This window comes from Aythya ferina (assembly GCF_964211825.1).
Source record: "Aythya ferina genome assembly, chromosome: 11".
NCBI classification, from domain to species: Eukaryota; Metazoa; Chordata; class Aves; order Anseriformes; family Anatidae; genus Aythya; species Aythya ferina.
The window spans coordinates 20,132,211-20,152,066 of NC_140307.1; the positions used below are offsets into that span (position 1 = coordinate 20,132,211).

General features: G+C 38.3%; 2 protein-coding genes across 5 annotated transcripts in view; both read right to left on the bottom strand.

Moving 5' to 3' along the window:
• Window positions 1–12,891, bottom strand: part of LOC311443052 (normal mucosa of esophagus-specific gene 1 protein) — a 16,042-nt gene extending 3,151 nt beyond the window's left edge. Inside the window, exons 1-5 of one of the 4 annotated variants that reach the window (XR_014697047.1) lie at window positions 12,734–12,867; window positions 12,431–12,519; window positions 11,631–11,691; window positions 10,859–10,950; window positions 1,096–1,169 (exon numbers count right to left, since the gene is read on the bottom strand). Coding sequence is in view for 2 of the 4 variants with exons in the window: in XM_084532908.1 (XP_084389034.1) it covers window positions 10,882–10,950; window positions 11,631–11,691; window positions 12,431–12,519; window positions 12,734–12,775 (261 nt within the window). In the remaining 2 variants the exon portion in view is untranslated. Of the gene's footprint in view, window positions 1–1,022; window positions 1,170–9,176; window positions 10,951–11,630; window positions 11,692–12,430; window positions 12,520–12,733 lie in introns of those variants that run through there. The other 3 variants (XR_014697048.1, XM_084532908.1, XM_084532907.1) reach the window with 3 other exon arrangements.
• AFG2B (AFG2 AAA ATPase homolog B) lies at window positions 12,734–19,856 on the bottom strand. Its single transcript, XM_084532904.1, has 8 exons — window positions 18,687–19,856; window positions 18,016–18,201; window positions 17,251–17,409; window positions 16,513–16,722; window positions 15,853–16,080; window positions 15,348–15,482; window positions 14,516–14,641; window positions 12,734–13,831 (listed from the first exon to the last, which is right to left on the bottom strand). The coding sequence occupies exons 1-8, from the start codon at window positions 19,761–19,763 to the stop codon at window positions 13,679–13,681; spliced, it is 2,274 nt and encodes a 757-aa protein (XP_084389030.1). The 5' UTR covers window positions 19,764–19,856; the 3' UTR covers window positions 12,734–13,678.

Below are 19,856 nucleotides of genomic sequence, written 5' to 3' on the forward strand. Positions count from 1 at the left end.
CACAGCTGAACTCATAACAGCAGCTGAATGGCAAGCAGGCAATAAGTTCTCCTTGGCTCACACGCATTAAGAGTGCCCAACTCCCGCATTCCTCTGGTTTCTTTTTCTCAAATTAACTAATAAGCCCTCAAATAAATTGAGGGAATGTAAACAAAAACATTTAATGATAGTAACCAGCCTTCCTCCCCTGCCACTCCCCCCCAAAAAAGTCAACTCTACTTGAATGTAAATACTATATTTAAACTTATTAATAATTCAGATGATAGTAAAGTTTTGAAACTTGTATACCGTTATTCATCGTTTTTATAGATTTCCTACGTTTTTTTCCTCCAAACCCAGTGTAAGAACAGGTCCGACAAACCGCATGGACAGGCTGCCCCTTGCACTAAGCAGCTAGTCCTGCCCAAAATTACCAGCAGAGGGGGCATTAGGCCCAACGTTAATAAATGTGCACCGAGTATAACCGCTGGGACGTGCTGGTTTAGGTGTCATAAGAATGTATCCTGCCACAAATCTTTCAAATGACTTACTAGTAAGCAAAAAAAAAAAAAAGTCGTGTCGTGTCCCTCCCTCCCCCCCCCCCCCCCCCCCCCCCGTGGATACACACATATAATAAGAAAAAGCACAAGCCTACCACGGATTTCCTAATCAATTACTGGGAAATATTTAAGGTTCTTCTTAAAGGTCTGTACAGAAAATACCCATGGAATACAGAGTGGAAAAAGTTACCTTCTGCCAGTCCCAGGTATGCAATAAAAAAAAAAATGTTCTATGACTGTAAGTCAGCTGTGGCTATCAAATGCAATTAGAACAAATTACATTCATTAATGTAAACAACACTATCCATCATGCAAGCCATAAGTTTCTATGAAAATAAGTACTGTTTCTGTGGGGTGCTGAATTCGAATTAATGGGATGTTTTTTTCAAGATAAAGGATTTGATGACACTTTGAATTAAAAACATACACTGAGGGAAGCATTTTTGTTTCTAAACAGGGAGATACAAAATAAGTAGAAAATACCACAGTGCTGCAATTGCTACTGCTGTCTTTTAAGCTATTTGAACAGGCTTCACGTAGAGGCTGAGCAACTCACAACCACAGCTTCCTTCCCGTAAAGTCTTCTTTCATTTCTTCAAGCTATTAAGCAATTCCAAATTTTCTATGCTTCTGCAAAAAACACATACCATCAACTAGAAAGTGAAATCACCCAACCCAGTTACACAGAGTATTTTCTTGGTGCTTTGACATTTGCTTTAAGCGTAGCCTAGATGGAACAAGTTATTATGTTTTTCAGGTAACCTTGCTGCTTGGACTTGCCACGGAGCAAAGGTCAAGTCATATCATAGAAAATATAAAAGCAAGCAACTCTTTGTGTATCAGAAGTTAAAGGGTCATGTACATAAGCAGTAAGTGAATATATGTTTCTAGATCCACACACTTGTTGATAGTCATACAGGATATCATATTACATTAGATCAATTAATTATCTCAGTAAATTAGCAGTGAAACCAGAACATTATTTTTCCCCTCAGAATTACTACAGTTAATGTTTCTCTGGAGAAAGGATAGAGGGAAGAGGTAGTCTCTAATTTTAGCCATTGGAGATAGAAGCATCCCACAGAGCAAGAGTAACACAACAAAAAGAAACCTTACTACTGGATCCACCAACTACTATGGCTGAGTAAGGATATTCAAACTGCAGAAAGTGTTTTTTTTTTTTTTTCTTAGATCGTTAATACTTTATTGATAATATAAGGTGTGTTTGTGTACAAAAGAGGGAGTTGGGAAAAAAAAAACACCACACACACACAACAATCCAACAGATAAAGCCAGAGTACATAGATACTCCAGACAGCAACTGAAAAGCATTAGATGCCTTTACATTACCACGCAGCCAACTCTGGAGCATACCCATATTTCAGGGCCAAACTGTGGTGGTCACAAGTTAAACCAACATCAATTTTCCTTACAGATTGCAGCATTAGTTGATCTATTGTGCTGTTAAGCTAGAATGTTTGATAGCTAACTTTACAATTTTTCTCTTAAGCAAGGGTATGTATTACCCATCTCATGCATACCACACCCATTCATTCCTGATAATAAAAACAATTGTAGAGTTACCCACACCCCATTCCTTTGTTCGGTTGCCACATATCCTTTTACTTGTTTCATGAAGAAGAAAATCCAATAGGTACAGAAGTTCCCTTGGCTCATAATTTTGGTACCTCTGATTACAGGTTGCTTCAACAAATCCTCATCTCTAGCTACAGTAATAACTTTGTGCTTCAGTATTTCTTATTGAGGAATGTATATATGTCTGTGGTACTGCCAAACAGACAGCTGTGAAGATTTCTGAGAACAGGCTGATTGGTCAAACATTTAGGATCTTTACTGAGTGACTCTACATATAACTTAGGTGAGAATTTGGCATTTAAAGCAGTGGCCTGTAGAGGGTATATATGTTTTGTCCTTTATGTGCACCAAAAAGTGATACACCCAACACATAGCTCAAACTTCTACCTATCACCCTGTTTTGCATACTACACAAGCTTCCTCTTTGAACTAATGGGGATACAGAAACTTCAGTCACACCCTTATTATTAAACTTATATAATAAGTTTATAATTATTATATTTAATAATTAGTTATAAACTTATTATTTCTCTTAAGAGGCAATTAAAAAAAAAAAGATGTACTTGCATATGTACACAATCACTACAAGTTCTGTGATAATACCATGTCTCCCTGAAATCTGTAACTTCAAAATCAATTTGTTTTACATCTACTTCACACAGCGTGCTATGATAACATTAAAATTATGGCTTAGTTTGGCAATGAACAGAACTGAAGTCATTATAACTATGATTTGGTAATGTATTTCTGCTTCTGGGAGTAGGGTGGATATTGCAGTCTTTAAGCCAAATTCTGTCTTCTGACTAAACATGTTCCATTCAAAGCATTTCATAAGACAAAAAATAAAAACTCTGTAAAAGCAGCATAATGTTAACATATATTTTCCCAGATACATAACTAAGATCTCATCAAAGTCCTATCTGAGTATTTTAAACACTTACAAAGTCACCCAACATGATTCGAAAAGGACAGCCTTTTTTTTTTTCCTTCATATTTCAGGCTTCACTGAATTGTAAGAGTCTTACAACAGGTAAGAGAGATGAATCATTACATGAAACATTAACATATTTAATATAAGAACAGTAAGAATAGGGGTTTTTTTGTTTGTTTTTTGATGTAATGAATCAGTGATTTATGACAAGTATGTGACTTTGCTTTCTTTGGCAAACTGGTAACATTTCCCTGTTACTACCAGGAATTACAACCAATGTGTTTTTTCAGCGCTTACTTCCTTGTTTGTGCTGCAGCAGCAAGTCTGGTACAGGACGGTATTTAGTCACCTACTTACTGCAAATACATTTATTTGAATTAAAAAAAAAAAAAAAAAAAAGTCACACAAAAAGCAACCAAGAATGAAAAAGCCTTGCTAAAAATGAAAGCTTAAACACATTTACTTAAGTTTTTCAAACTTGTATGGCTTTCTGACCTCTCAGCTAATCTATCTGCATCTACAGCTACCTCATTTGCTCCCAACATACCATGCAGTGTAATAAAAGTATTGAAATAAGTTGCACTTGATAATGCATCATACTGATCCTATGTGAATTTTGCAGTAAAAATCTGCGTATTCTAAGACACCTGACCAGGAATACAAGGAACTCCAGCTTTTCAGAACATGGGGATTTTGACAATCCATGTAACAATCCAGCAGGATAAGCTTGGCATTCCTTGCTTATACCTCGCAGCATGCACCAGTCCTGTCAGAAGATGAAACACAGCTCTGTGAAAAAGGCTGAGGAACCACAGTAGGCCTCAGACACTAGCAGGTTACCTCTGGTCTACCAGAAAAGACTGATCTCATGCCACATACCATACAAAAGGAGTAGAATGACAGGAAGTGGCTTGAACACTGGAGAGTTCTAGAAAAGGGTTGTAACCATGAAGTGGGAGAGCAACAACTCTGCCTTCTGACTGCACTGCTTCACAGAAGTTCCTTCAGGCAATGCTGAGTGGGTCGCTACAGACCTCCGGTCCCCCCAGTCTGGTTTGGGTGTTGTATCCTACTGACATTTTGTCCTAAGTCTGTAGATACCCAATTTGACACCATCTGATATCATCAATGTCTGTACAAAACTTCCACTCACTCCAGCAGAGAATTCTGCTTTCAAAATACGAAAAAAATAACTGCTGTGTAAAGTCACAAATTCAAAAGCTACCACCCCCTGCCCTGCTTCATGAAGCCAGCAAAATTCTGGCTGAGTGAGTGCTAGCCTAAAAAATAATGTTTCTGAATTTACTTAAAAAACAAACAAACAAACAAACAAAACCACCACCAAACATAAAAGAAGATACAAAAGGGAAAAAACTGTTTCACAGCTGTTGCTTCGACTGCCACCATCATGGTCTGCAAGGCTACAGGAATCCACACAATTCACAGTATTTAGAAATAAGCAACTACTTGACCACTTCAAGTTTGTGGTTTCAGAACATGAACATGTCACTTTCACATTTTATTTTCAGAAAACAACTGGATCAATCAGATTTCAGTCAGAAAACAGATCTTACTCAAAGCAAAAGATATTATGAAGATATTAAGCAAGGAAGAGAATCCCATAATATTATTAGCAGACACTGTCTTTAGTCTTCCACATCAACATAATTAACAAATAGTTTTCAGTGAAATGGAACCTACCTAACAATACAATATTAGTATGTTTACAAATTTAAAGAAAAAAAACTGTTTTACCTGAGTTTTAAGTGAGACAAAGCATACTTATGTATGAGGCAAATTAAAATTTTATTTTCAAAACTGAAAAACAATTATTCAGTATCTGCTGTTTTTAAAGCACATAGAGAAAGTACAGAAATCTTTGATTAAAGAGCTCAAATTACGCATCTTTACCACTGTTACAAAAAAAATAAAGAAAACATTCTTACTAAAGTCATGACTGTGGTGGGTTTATTTTTTCCTTTTTTTTTTTTTTTTTCATAATTTCTGAGTTTAAATCACCAGCCTAATTATAAATTGATATAATAATTTTACATGTTTAACTTTCTATAACACAGTACAGGTATATACTAATAAACAATACTAACAGCATAAGCAAGTTAGACCAAGACAATTCTATGTTTTTCTTATATTGTTTTGGTGGATGAAAGAGAGACATAGCATGAGGAAAAAAAAAACGCGTCAGCAAGGGAAATAAGGAAGGAATTTCTGCAGCAAATAGGAGGGTGTGAGAGGCAGAAATCAAATAATACCTGGTTTCTGATATAGTAGGGATCAAATGTTTGAAGTTGAAGAGACCTGTTTTCAATTGCTTGAAGCTTATAAAGCTGGATATACATTTATCTGAATTTTAATATACTAGCACAAGCACTTTCTAAGTACTACAGGACCAAGGTCACAAGGATGACTGGCTTTATCTTAAAACATCACATTGTGAAGTCTAATGTATTTAGACAAAAGGATTTTAGGAAGTGTTACACACGTGCCCAAACCTTGGCCACCAGCAGCAGCGGATCTGCTGCCCAGAGCAGGTGCATAGCCACACACAGGCATCAAGGCCCATCACCCAGACAGATGGCACAGCCACATATCACAGTAGGCCCTGGTGTCTCCAGTCCAGCCTGGCCATTTCGTGAGGAGCCACAAGCCACAGGGTGGAAGCTGTGGCCTGAGTACAAGAGATGACTTGAGCGGCTTGGGCCTGCTGTGCCATGGGGCACATGGCCAGGCAGGTGGCCTCCGCCCAGCCCCACAGCACTTGTGTCACACAGGTGACCTAACCTTGCCAGACTTAGGTGTAGGCAAGAGCAAAACAAAAGCAAGCACTTCTGCGCATGCTCCCACTGCTGTTTGATGAGACTTCTGTGGTTTTTTTTCAGACCAGCACATGACAAGCCCAAAGAAATTACTTCTGGGACTCTGACTTGCTAACTCTGCTTCATCACACCAAATAAAGCCCTGTCATTTCCTAACCCCACAGATACTATTTCCTAGAATCTCCCTTATTTGCTATACAGAGAAATCCTTTACCTCACAAACTACTTGAGACAGCACACCACCACAGAAAGAGAGTTTACCTCCTCAGTCCTCCCACCTAAAAATGGTGTATTTACAGAGAACCCAGGTGTGGCAAGTTTACTCTCTTTGTACCTCTTCTCTCCTTGCTGCAATCGTCAGCCCTGCTGAGGGCTCACAGCCTTCCAGCACTCCCACAGGTGGTCTGACAGCAATGCACGTCGAGGCTCATCCTTCTGCCCTCCCCTGCCTCACAGAGAAGGGAAGAACCCAAATAGCACTTACTGCATCTCCTTAATGAAGTGCTAATGAAAGCCCTGTGTCCCACCATTACCCGCCAGCTGCAGGCAACCCTGTGCTCCCTCCTCTCCACTGAGAGGTGGCTGAGGGAGATGGCAGCTATGGGACATGGAGGATCCCTCAGGATTCCCCTTCAGTGTGGTGGCGAGTAACAGCCTCTGGACAGCTGCTCTCTCATGTTGGCTTAACATGTAATGGAGTTTGTCTCTGTGAGGTGTCCTTAGAGGGCACTGCAAATCCCTCATTAATTCTACAGGAGGACATTGCTGGCAAGAATTGACATATAATGTTATCTGAAAGTAACACATTATTAAACTGAAATCCTTTGATTGCTAGGCCAAAGTACAGAATTAATAGGGTTGATAGAGCCTCCATGAAATGCCACAAGGGTGTCTGATCTTTGCACGGGGTGAGGCCCATAGGTACCTGTTCACTCTGGACTTTCCCTGAAGGGTGTAATTTGTGGTGATGGCTATTTTATGATGGCAGAGTGCTTTCAGCAAACAATCTGCTTGCTGTCTATTCAAATCAGCACCTGAATGTAAAAAGTTGCCGAGTCCAGCCACAGCTCACCAGGTCTTCTTCTTCACTAATGCTTCTCCATTTCCATTTCAGTCAGGCTTTCAAGTGATGGTGTTATCTTGTGTGCTGCCTTTATGGCAGGCATGTGCTATACACTGAAGACTTCAGACAATGAATTAAAACTGTGCTGAGTAGTGTGGCCATGTTTGTTTAATCTGAAAGCTTTTTTGGGAAGCATCCAACACCAAACAGCGGCCAGAACCCGTGAATCGTTCCCATTACTCTTGTTTGTTTTCTACAGTTAGTCCTAGGGGCAAGAGCCCTCTGCACTGAGACAGATGACAACTGGAGGATGAACAATTTCCTTTAATGATTGCAACAGGCCCCACTGTAAATAACTACTTACTACAGAAATTACATGCACCAGTGAAATAACTAGGTAGTAAACTATTTGCATTGGAGAAACATGGAGGGGTAGGGCTCTCAGGCAGAGAAATGCTGACACAGAGGCTATCATATGCAAAGAAAACCAAAGGAGAAACTCAGCACAGGTCTTGGATCCCATAAATCTTGTATCGTTCTGCTTAAGCCTTTAAGTACTACTGTAATAACAAAGAATTGCAATTAAAATAAACATACATAGCAAAGAATATATATATTTTTTGATTGTTAGGCTTCACTTTCTGGAAGTTAAAATGAATTCAGAGCATTTGAAATTTTGCTCAAAGATTTTGTGAACTTACAGAGTTAATACATGAAGTAATGGTCCTTACAGCCAGGCCATCAAGCTCGTCCCATGTCATGGCTCCTTTAAGGATATGTATGTTTAAAGGTGTATCAGATAAGATGGAGAAAGGGTAGAGGCTAAAATGAGGTTGACAGTCATGTTTTATCCTTCTTGGGGCCTAGCTCTCTTATTAACTCAAGAAAAGATAAGTATCTTAGTGAAAGCCTGGGAGACAGTAAGTGAAATACAGATCAGGAATTTTTTAATGACTCCTAAAACAAAAAGGAAGTATTTTAGAAGGCTGAAAGAGCTGGCATTTTATAAAGCCTGAATCAGACCCAAGAACAGACAGTAGCACTCAGGTTCCCCTGTATGGTACTGCTCCTTGAAAGCAAGGCTTAAAACATTTGTTAAGTTTCTGCGGATTGTTTGAACTGATGGATTTGTCTATTTACAAAATTACATAAACTTTTCTTGCCCCAAATTTTATTTTTTGGGGGGACACAACTATTGCTTCAGTTTGCATGCATACTGCAGAAAGCAACCTTCTATTCTTCCAGAAAACTATTTACAAATGGGCTTTAACAGTTATCAACTAGCTGCAGAAAAGCATAACTTGTATAGATTCTAATGATTGTGATGGTGATTAGCACCATTAAAAATCATTGCTAATGGTTTTTAATCCAGATTTGAAATTTTAACAAGCCAATGAGCATTTTAATGAAACTTTGTAATTAATATGATAGTTGGAAGTGATATAGCTCCATGGAAAAGTACTAGCCAGGGTGAGTGAAAACAGCAATTGTTTAAAAAACAAAAACCTAGAACAGAAGTTTAAGTAGGATGCAGAAGTAGAAAAGAATGGAGAGAAGAAAGAAAGAAGTGAAATTTATTTCAACAGCCTCTAAACTGCACAAAGAATAAAAAGTCATGGGTTTGCATTACACAGGACAAGGAAATCTTACTGTTCTCATAAAAGTAAACCCATAAAATTCAACGGATTAAATCTTTACTGTCTGAACTCTGATGTTTGCAGAATAAGGAAATAACCTGTATATTGCTTTATTGCTTTATGTTGAGCAGTTCTGGCGGTAGATACAGCAACTGGCCTTGGTATTCCCTACGGGAGTAATCTCATCAATACAGCAGACAGAGTATTCTTAGGGATGGTCTGAGAACTCAAAAAGTTGTCCCAAGGACTTGGACAATCCTCATAATCTTTTTGAAGTATACGAAGAGATGATGATTTCTCACATTATGTGAAAACCCTTTCCACAAATCCATGATTTTTTTTTTAAAGGATGCAGGTAACAAGCAAAACAATATATTATTACTTTTGCTATTATGCCCTAAGAGACAATGAGAAGCAATAACCTGGGACTGATGGTAGTCACGCTGCCTAATGCACTACTGGAAGACACCAGTGAAAAGTGTTTAAGTACAAAAATCATGTAAAAATGACTTGTTTCCTTAATGTTGATATACTTAGGTCAAAAGAAGTAATAGTACTCAAAGACCATACACGTAGTTTACTTAAGGACAAACTCATTTAATTCATGCATGAACTTAGAGCACAGCACAGCACATCTTTTAATGTAATAGAGCAACATATGTAAATACACAGTAACTTACAGAAAATATTTTAAAACATTTCTCTATTTAAATGATTAAAAGTTTATTCCCCAGAGCACTAGATTTTTGTGGTTATATACTGATTGTCTTGTAATGTCATTCCTTAAAATGAAAGCTAAGCATGTATTCTGAAGTCCTGTTGTTCCTTTCACTCTTAAATATAAATGTTGCTGAGTCATACTTACATATTAAATATGCTGTATCTGCACACAAGTGTGGAATAAGTAAATCTTTAACTTCTCAGCATCGAAAAAATCTTTAAAAAACTTGAAGTCTCTGAAGCCAACCTACCTTAAGATTTTGGAGACAGTTTTACTAACTTGTTTTGTCTTTGCTACAGCAGAGGAAGCTACAGCACTAGGCTCACTATTACACACTTGAAAGGGGACTTCCTCAAATCAACTTGTTTCAGTTTTGCTTTCTTCCTCTCAGCAAATAACATGCATTCTGATCATCCAGTGTAGAAGAAACTATGTAATATATATGAAAAGGCTTGCAAGGAAAACATACAGAAAATACCCACAAAAAGGCTGTTTCACCATTGGATATACATAGATAATTAATTTGTTGGGATTATGGCATCCTTTCCCTAGCCAATTCACCAGTAAGGAAACTAAAGAGAAAGTCTTTATGTGGAGTCATTCCTAACTTTAATCTGTGTTATTTTCTCTTTATTAAAGCAGAGGTCTCTAATATCTATTTAAATACAAACAAAACAAACAAACAAAAAAATCACCAAAACTGTGCTGCAAATTTAAGCTTGAACTACCTCCCACAAGATGAAGAAATTAACATTATAAGTGGTTTTGGGTAGTGTGTTTCCCAATTCTAGCATTTTTTTCTAAGTTTAAACAGGAGCAGTATTTAAATATAACAGAAATGCTCTCATTTCTAAATCCCTTTTAGCCATGCTAAAGTCTTATGTGTTAATCCTGCAGTCTCAAGTAACATATAAGACTCCCTGGTGGATTACGCTGTGCATATGTGCAAGTTTTAGTATTAGGAATAGAACCTTATCTTAACTTCATCTTACGTTATCACATCTAATGTAGGAAATAAATACAAGTTTATTTTATGACATGTGTTGCCATACATAGACATCCTCTGGCTATGACGACTATTTAGTCTGAATACAATATGCATGCTGCATTAAAATATAGGATAAAGAGGGAGCAGACCAAGAATCTTAATTTAGAAGGGCTTTTGGGTAATTCCCATTTATGGAATTTACATATAACATTGCAAACGTTAAACAATTTTATTAAAAAACACTGTAAAATTACAAAACGGATGTATTTTGAGATAATAAAATTCTACAAAAAGGGTGAAGGTTTTTTCCATATGTAATTACCATCTGAATCTTCAATATCTGACATCAAATGCAACCTGAAAATGAGCTCTGAAACAGGTTTTTGGACTACGTGGATGTTGTATGCCAACTTCTAAGGCAAAATGAAACTCCTCATCCAGAGTCCAAAAAATGTAGGGAGACCCTAAAAACGTAGCAGAAGCATTTCCGCACACTGATTTCAGTAGTCAAGTTTGTGCAGAAGTGATTCCACTAGATTCATAGAGTACCTTTTAGAGCCAACAGAAACTTGTCACTTTGTAAGCTTTCTGACGTTTTCCAACTCTTCTATGGGTTTCCATTTCTGATGGATTGTTAATAGCTGGATTCAAAGAAAATCATGGAAGAAATTAGCAAACCCTCAGTACTTAAGTCCACTGTCAATAAAATGTTAGTCTTCTCCCCACAACACCACACATCAACTTATTGGTGATAAAGGATTTCTAATAGCTTTATATTTTCCTAGTAAAAATAAGCAAAAATAACAATTATTATCACATCCAATGATTTGTTGAACAAAATCACTTTGATATTAATAAAATAATAAACCCAAATATTATTCACAGATAATTGTATTTTTCCTTGTCCTAGGTGCTCTACTAAACTAAGATTTTTTTTTTTCCTTACAGTTATAATACCCAATAAGCCACTTTCAGTCAATTTTGTAATTCAGGAACAATGCAAATGTAAACAGCATTTCCTCTACAGTCCATATATCTACTGTTATCGATGGAATTGAGTAAGTGGATGTTGTGGGGGCCAACACCAACAAATAGACCACAAATTCAGCAGTTGACCGAGAAGGAAATACCTTAATTACTATCATTAACGTAGGGAAAATTCTTTAGATAAAGTAATGAGCTATGCAATCATTTCTACTTTTAAATAGATTTCAGCTTTACATTTTTTCCTCATCCATATTTTGCTAGTTCTTACACATTATAGTCATTGTATTGGAAAAAATATGCCATTTACACTGACTGTATTATTCACATTAATTACCTTCTGAGGCCGGGTAGGATCAATAGTTTCCCATGGCTCTGGATTGCCAGTCTTGTTAATGCTTTAAGAGAAGAAAGCAAACTAGGTACTATGTTTTAGGGTGTGAACTTGCACATACTTTTCTACACGAGGAATCTATTAGCAGTAGAACTATTCACATAAGTAGCTCCTTGAAACACATGTTTACAGGTTTGGTCAACTCTGTATTTTAAATTCTGGTTAGGCATCAACTACGGCTTGCTTTATTTGTAACTTCCAAAGCACTAACATGCCAATATTGTTTGAGTATAAATGTATTATCTAACATTAGACAAAAAAGCTGAAAATCAAAACTGAATAAAGATGCAAATAAAAAGGGGATTCTGATCCTGATGACTAAAATTGTCTATTTTAGTCACTTTAAAGTAAATACAAAATATTCCAAAAGCTTAGAGAGTGAAGGACTTGGCTCCAGTTTAACTTGTTTTAACTTTGTATTTGCAAATACTGTTCTTTAGATACAGCCTGCTCGCCCCATATCTGAATGGCCTCTACCCAATTGTCTGAGAACAACTAAAACCTATTACACCTAAAGCCAAGAAAAATAAATATTATCTATTAAATCTTAAGTTGGGAAGCCATCTGCATTACACTATATTTATTAATTTTTCAGTACTTAAAGTGTGTAGATGTCTTAATCTTTCCTAGTACTTTGGAACATGCACTTGGATTTTTTTTCTTTTTTTTCAGGAAAACGTAACTGTCAACTGCCTCCGCAGAGATGAACAAACCAGCATAAATCCGAGCAGTATTTTGCTTACATCACATCAGACTTGCTGAAGAGGGAATAGGCAGAGAAAGCAACAGCCCCAACTGCTGCGAAAGACACGACTCCAACCAGGGGAATGAGCTGAAAGACACGATGTGCAGAAGAGTTGAGGAGCAACCTGTCCTGGCTGAGCTCGGGAGGGATTTGTAGGGGCAGGGAGCCCGGCGGCAGGCTGAGCTGCTCCCCGTGCTTCCCAAGCCCTCAGGGGCCGCACCTCAGGTGCCAGCGCCCGGTCTCGGGGCGCCCACCTCGGCACAGCCGCCGCCGGGGCTCTGAAGCGACCCGAGGCACTTACTTCTTTTTTCGATTTGATTATGTGGAAGAAATTCGTGTTCATCCTCGCTGCGGCTGCGGACCTGGAACAAACAGGGCTGTTAACCGAACCTGGGCACCCCCCGGGCGCGGCGTTACCTGACGGGACGGCAAAGGAACGACCGGGCAGCGCTGCGGCGGGACAGCGGCTCGGGGCGCCGCGCCCTCCGCTTTATATAGGCGGGGAGGCTCCCGCAAACAGGCTCCCGCAACGCCCGGAGCAACGGCGCGAGAAGCGCGCGCGCCCCCCGGCGGGTATCCCCGGCTCCTGAGGGGAGCGACGCCGGCCCCTGATGGGAGGCTCCCCTCGCCCGAGCCCTGCTGCCCGACGAACATCACGGCAGGGCAAAGGCCTCGGCCTGCCTCGCGTCGGGGCCGGGCGAGCGGACCGAAAATGGAGCCCAGCTGAAGTCTGGCCCAGTTGCTGCAGCAAAAACTTAACCGTGGCCCTAAGCTTTTAACCTGCCTTTGAGAAAGCAAGCCTTTAGATATGCACATATGGAATGGCTTGTCTTTTTGCGTAGTATGGAACTTGGTTTCTCATACTTCACATTCTGAAAGCTTTTCTGCCTTCAGTAGTCACTCTGTCCTTTTCAGACTTAACATTTTAAATCAAATATTCTTACTGTGCCAGTGTTTATAAACAAAACTAGGAAATGTATAGTAAAACAAAGCTGTTCTGTAGTACTCCATGTAACTATCTCAACGATCCATGTCATCCAATGGAAACCTAGCCCAAGCAACCATGGTTTCAGTTTATTCATTACTGACATTATGCATTTTTCACCTGTGAAATTTTACTGTATTTCATACAGATTGAAAACTACAGTAAGTACAGTATGAAAAAGCAGGAAAGATACAAAACGCTTCAACTCTCAGTCTTCGTGATATATTTAAAAATACTTATGCCATATCATTCCTTTTTGATTCAAGATGTTAATTCTTGATTATAAAATTTTTCATAAAATTCCAAGTCTTTTGTGCTTAAAGACGGTTTTACAGTCCTCAGTGATTTTACAAAATGCTCATGTTTTACAGTAGTTGCTTCAAGTCCATTCTCTTGCAATGCCAACAAAGCAGCCTTTAGAAAAGAAAAAAAAAAAAAGCTTGAAATGCTTATAATATTAACTCACAAAGAAGTTACTGCAAATATTTTAAAACATTTTACATGAAACCAGATTTTATACAATGCTGTTCTCAGATACTTTGTCTGAATTATATTTATCACTAAACACACCATCAGGTAAGACTAATGTAAATTTCACATTTACTTTTTGTCTGTATTAGAAAACATATCCTTGATCATTTACATATTGGATTTTCTTCCTTTTTTTTTTTCTGCTTTCAATATAACTTTGCTCAAGTATTTATGGACTGTTCTGTTTTTTTCCACTCTAGCCTTGACAGTACATGCTGCTTTCAGCTAAGAATGCCGCAGTTGCTTGCAGTACACAAAATATGATTCCTCCAGATGTGAGCCTGAATTACAAAAAGCCACATGAAATAAAAGGAAGTACAGCTCCCACTTATGCCAGTAGAATAACTTCCACCAGTAAATTATCACGGAAACCCTTTATACTTACTTGGATTTTTATTTAAAGAATTCTTGTTCACTCCTGTTTTATTCATTCTCTTTATTTTCAGCGGTGGAATAATCTGTCCTACAGATTATTTTAGAGGCTTGGTAACCTCTAGAAGTTAACTATTTTCATTGAAAGGTATAATTTATAGTTTATTTCACAGATTAACCATGAATATTTCATACCTCCTTGCACAGATTTTCAATATCAGCTCCAGAGAAGAGGTCTGTTAGGACTGCTAAATCTTGCAGTGCCACATCAGAATCTAATGGAATTTTTTCCGTGCAAATTTTCAAAATGGAAAGCCTTCCCTGTAAATTGGTATATATTAAATGAGAAAACAAAACCGAACAAAGTAACACTTACTCCCACTCCAAGGCAATAAAAAATCTGAAATCAGAACTAAGAAAGATCTGGGAAATTACCAAAAGCAGAACTACCATATTTCTGGTGAAAGAGTAAACAAAATACAATTAATGGAAATATTCACTCTTGTGGTTATCTCATACATTAAAGTCTGGTATTCAGAGTTGCTCATTACTTCATGAAAATGCTATTTTACACTGAAAGTTCCATATTTGTCCTGCTGTGGGTCATCTCTTCTTTTTGAGGGCCTCAGGGCAAATAGTTATACCACTGAGCATTTACAGGGCACAAGAGATCTGAAGCAAGGACAGCTAACTTGTTATGATACTTCCTAAACTGCAACTTGATTCTGTAAATAAAGAATTATTTCAGATTTTTGGCTGTTTTCTATATGCAATAGTGTAACTACACGCACCAGTTCAAAAATTACTGGTATTTAAATTACAAATAGGATTATTCCTTTTTAAACTTCATGTACTTTGAATCTGGTGACTCATTTTCGTGAACCATCAATTTTTTACTATATAATTAATATATATTCCTATAATATATTTATATTATTGGAATATTTCCCCTTTACTCCTGAATTAAAGTATGCTGGCAATTTCTCTTTCTCCATTTGAAGCCACGTATGGATTCGTAATACATCACCTTAAGATCTGGAGGTGGAATATAGATCACCCTGTCTAGCCTTCCAGGACGCAGTAAAGCATCATCCAACATATCGGGTCTATTTGTTGCAGCAACTACCATGAAATCTTTGTTCAAAGTTTCCTGAAACTCTAGCTGAGTAGAGAGATTATATAAACAAGTTAGTGCAACATGGATAAGATAGGTAATATCTAAAGACTTTGGTTAACTACTAGTAAGAAAATAAAAGGGGAAAGAAGAAAATGCATCTCTGTATGCGTCTATTTCCCTTTTAATATCAATATTTTATATATCATTTTATATAGCATTTTATTATTTTATATTAATATTTTGTGTATGGGTATTTTGCTTGGACAAAGTCTCACTGATGAACAGCATATACAAAACCAGCAATCTATAAATGGTATTTTATAAAAATCAGAAACAATGACAGAATAGAATAGCACGTTTTTAAGCCTAAGGATTTTAAGTTTAAAAACATGAATGCCAACAACTAAAAAATTACCTGTCTTTCCTCGTCACTTAATTCTTGACATTGGCCCTCAAGCTGTAGTTTATTTCCTCTCCTTTCTGTGACTTTCAGTCCAATGCCATCCAACTCATTAAGAAGAACAGAAAGAACTCGTTCTGAGACACCATGGCTAGTTTTATGGTGTGACCGAGACCCTAAGATAGAATCAATCTCATCTAGGAATATTATTGCTGGAGTACTTGCTCTTGCTTGGCAAAATACCTATTTTTGGATCGATAGAATAAAATGTTAATGCATACTTTCTACTGGGTAAGGTGAAATCACCTGTTTACACTCACTCTGTATTTTGACTTAATTATGCAACTTTAAAGATAAATTATTTCACAAAATAAGATACATTCATTCAAAAAGCCATTCTGGATTACATTTAATACAGACAGATTCTACTTTTTAATTAAATTCTTATGTGAACTAACAACAAGAGGGGTAGAAATACTTTCAAAGTTTAAAACTGGTATCATTTTAGGGTTAGATTCTCCATTTACACAAATGTGAAAGCATTATCTTTTTCTATTTCAAAGCTAGGTAAATTTTAACTATCATTTTTCCAATAGCAAAATTTAGGCCTAACTTACACTTCATAAAAAACAGGCAAAAATAAACTTTAGATCTCATATAAATTAAAAACTGTACCTGAGACAAAATCTTCTCTGAATCTCCAACGTAAGGTGAGAAAAGGTCAGCACCACTTACAGAAAGAAAGGAACAGTGACAACTTGTGGCCACAGCCCTCATCAGTTTGGTTTTGGCACACCCTGGTGGCCCATAGAGAAGAACACCCTTTGGATGAGACAGACCCATCCTAGCAAACGCCTGAGGAAATTTCATAGGCCACTCAATGCACTGTCAATACATAAAAAAGGGATGAAATTCTCAGTAAAGGAACTAGAGTTCACAGCCAATCATTAAAGCAGCTAAGCAAAATATTTCTCTCTTTGGTTCATGCATTAATTTTAAATCAACACAGAATACTAATATGGTCTTTCTTGGTATGAAAAGACAGACCCTCCTCGTTCCCTTTCCCTCCTTCTTGAAGTTTCCTCTCAGTCTCAAACAGAATAAAAGGCAATCCTTGAAGAATGACATGCAAGAGCCACATCTGGCTACAAACTCAGAAATGTACTGCTGCAGTTTTTCAGATACTGGAAAGCATGATAATTATTTCATGGTATTATTGCTGTTATCCTGGGGCAGGAAGGTTTTTAAATCACAAGCACTACAATAACTTAATGTAGTAGAAAATAATGCTTAGAATACAATTTAGAATCATGTAATTTGCTAGACAATACATTTCTATAATGTAGCACATAGAACACCTTGGAGCACATGGCCATAAACTGCCTTTTTATCTAAATACATTTTATACATTACCTGTTTTAAGTTCAGTTTTACATCTTCAAGACCACCTATTTGCTCCCAAGTGACTGGCTTACACTCTTTTAGTCCAATTACACTTCGAAACGAGGATGGTTGAATTTTTTTAAAAGCTTCTTGGAAATTTGCCATCTTAATCACCATTTCAGTAGAATCCTGAAGAAAATCAAATAAAGCATATTAATAATGTTTTTACATAATAATTTACAATGCTCTATTAGTATGCCAAACACTTCACAAAAGGACGAATGCAATCAATAGTCAATTAAATTCCTGCCCTAACAAGCTTAAGCACTGCATACAAAAAGATGTAGCACAAAGTAGAATATATTCTCTTTATTGAAAATTAAAAACAAAACAAAAAAACAAACAAACAACAACAACAACAAACAAAAACAGCTTATCAGAAAGGAATATTTTAGGGAAAACTACTGTTTTTCCCTAAATTATTTTTCCATTACAGAGTGACCTACAAAATCAAAGAGTTGCTAGATTCAGGGTTACTACACATAAATGCCTTGATTCTCTTGAATACAAATGGTCTAGCATTCATAATTCTCAAAAAGTCTGCAAAATGCAGTTATTAAACTGCAAATGCAGTAAAAGCATTGGTATATTTACATTTATAACACATTTGGTGCTTTTCAGCATTTAAGGTTCTGACTTTTTCATCTTCTTGAGAATTTCCAGGAAAACTAAGTATTAATGGAGAAAATGTAGTACATAATAATTACATTCACCTTGATTAATTTGCAAGCATACCAAAGAACTGTGGAACATAGCCTGCATAGCAGCTTCTCTGCAGAGTGCTGTAAGGTCAGCTCCAACATACGCAGCTGTAATTTCCGACAGTTTAATCAAATCAACATCCGCAGAAATCGGCATACTAGATGTAAGCAACTGCAGGATGGATCTTCTCTGCGTAAGTGTTGGTGTCCCAATAATAACCTAAAACAATAAAAATTTTAAGGAGATATTTTGCTGTATTCCTCTTATTTTGTAGACCTATGCAAGCAATTTGTCTCTGCTTTATACTGTGTTCTGAAAATTTACCTACCTGTATTGCAACTAGAGTTTTACAAGAAACCAACAGCAGCATACAAATGATAAATTTTTAAAGCACCTTTCATTTATGCTTACCTTCCAAGTGAACAGTGTTGTATAAAGAGTTGTTCATAAGACACTGTCAGCTGTCACTGTCACTGTTCACCAAATACTGTTTTAAGGTAATATACAAATAAGAACATAAGTCCTAGGCAAAGACGTTATTTCAGTGTTCACAACAGAGAAACAGGACATATGTGTCAAATCTGTGGAATCCCACTACAAAACATGACTAGTAGCCATTTTTCCCTCTAAAAAAATGAATTACTATATTAAGTGTCCCCCTGGAAAAGAAAGGAAATTCTTTATGTGTAACAGGGTTTGCTTACCTCTCTGTCAAATCTGCCAGGTCTTCTCAGTGCAGGGTCTAAGGCATCAGGCCTGTTTGTTGCTGCCATGAGAACCATCTTGCCTTCACTACCTACACCATCCAGTAGTGTTAGCATCTGAGCAACAATACGATCTTCAGGAGCATTGTTTGAACTTCCTCGCTTTGGGCATAAGGAGTCAATCTCATCGATGAAGAGAATAGTTGGGCCTTCATGGGACATTTCTCTGCACTTTTCAAAGACTCTTTGCAAATTCTCTTCACTTTCTCCTGGCCTGGAACCATAAAGGGCTGGGCCACTGATGCAAAGCAGGTATGCACCCACTTCTTTTGCTACTGCCTTTACCATAAGAGTTTTCCCCACACCTGGAGGGCCTATTAGTAGCACCCCATTAGGGACAGAAAGCCCCAGCTTCTTAAAAGTTTTTGGAAAACGGAAGGGCAGATCAATCATTTCTTTCAAAGTCCTTCTCACATCATCCAGTCCTGCAACTGAAATATTTCCTGTATCCTCCGATAAGTGCCTGTACCTTTCTAGAGTGAACACCTCTTTAATTTTTACACTTGTTTGGGGGGTTATCAGTCCGGCCTCCTCTGTCAAAGGGTCTACAGAGAGAATTTCAATGTGCACCACAGGAGTTTCAAGATCTGGGGCGACAGTAACAACGTAATGATGGGAAACATAAACGTTTCTTAGCAGGTCCCTGATCATCTCCTGAAGCACTGCTCGGGGCATGGCCTTTCGCAGCGCCGAGCTCTTCACGACCACGTTCACGGTCGCCTTCTTTAGGCGGCAATGGGGCAGCAGCTGCAGCCGGCCGAGGCTCAGCGTCAGGCCCCTCAGCGCCGCCGCCGCCACCCCCGCGGTCCTGCAAGCCAGGTCAACCTGCAGGTAACCGTCCGCCAGGTCCGCCCTGGGCCAGGCCGTGCACAAGCAGCTCCCGCCGGGCACGGAGATCCTCAGCGGGGCCCCGAGTGGAGCACCCAGGAAGGAGAGGGCGGCAGGGCCCAGCCTGCACCTCTGCGTGCCCTCGTCGCCGGGCTCGGGCGGGAGCAGCCTTAGGGGCACCGCCTCCATGGCGGGCAGCGACCGCAGCGCCGCGGGGGACTCCCCACTCACCCCTCACCCGGCAGTGCCCGTCCCTCACAGCCGCCGGCCATCCCTCCGAGC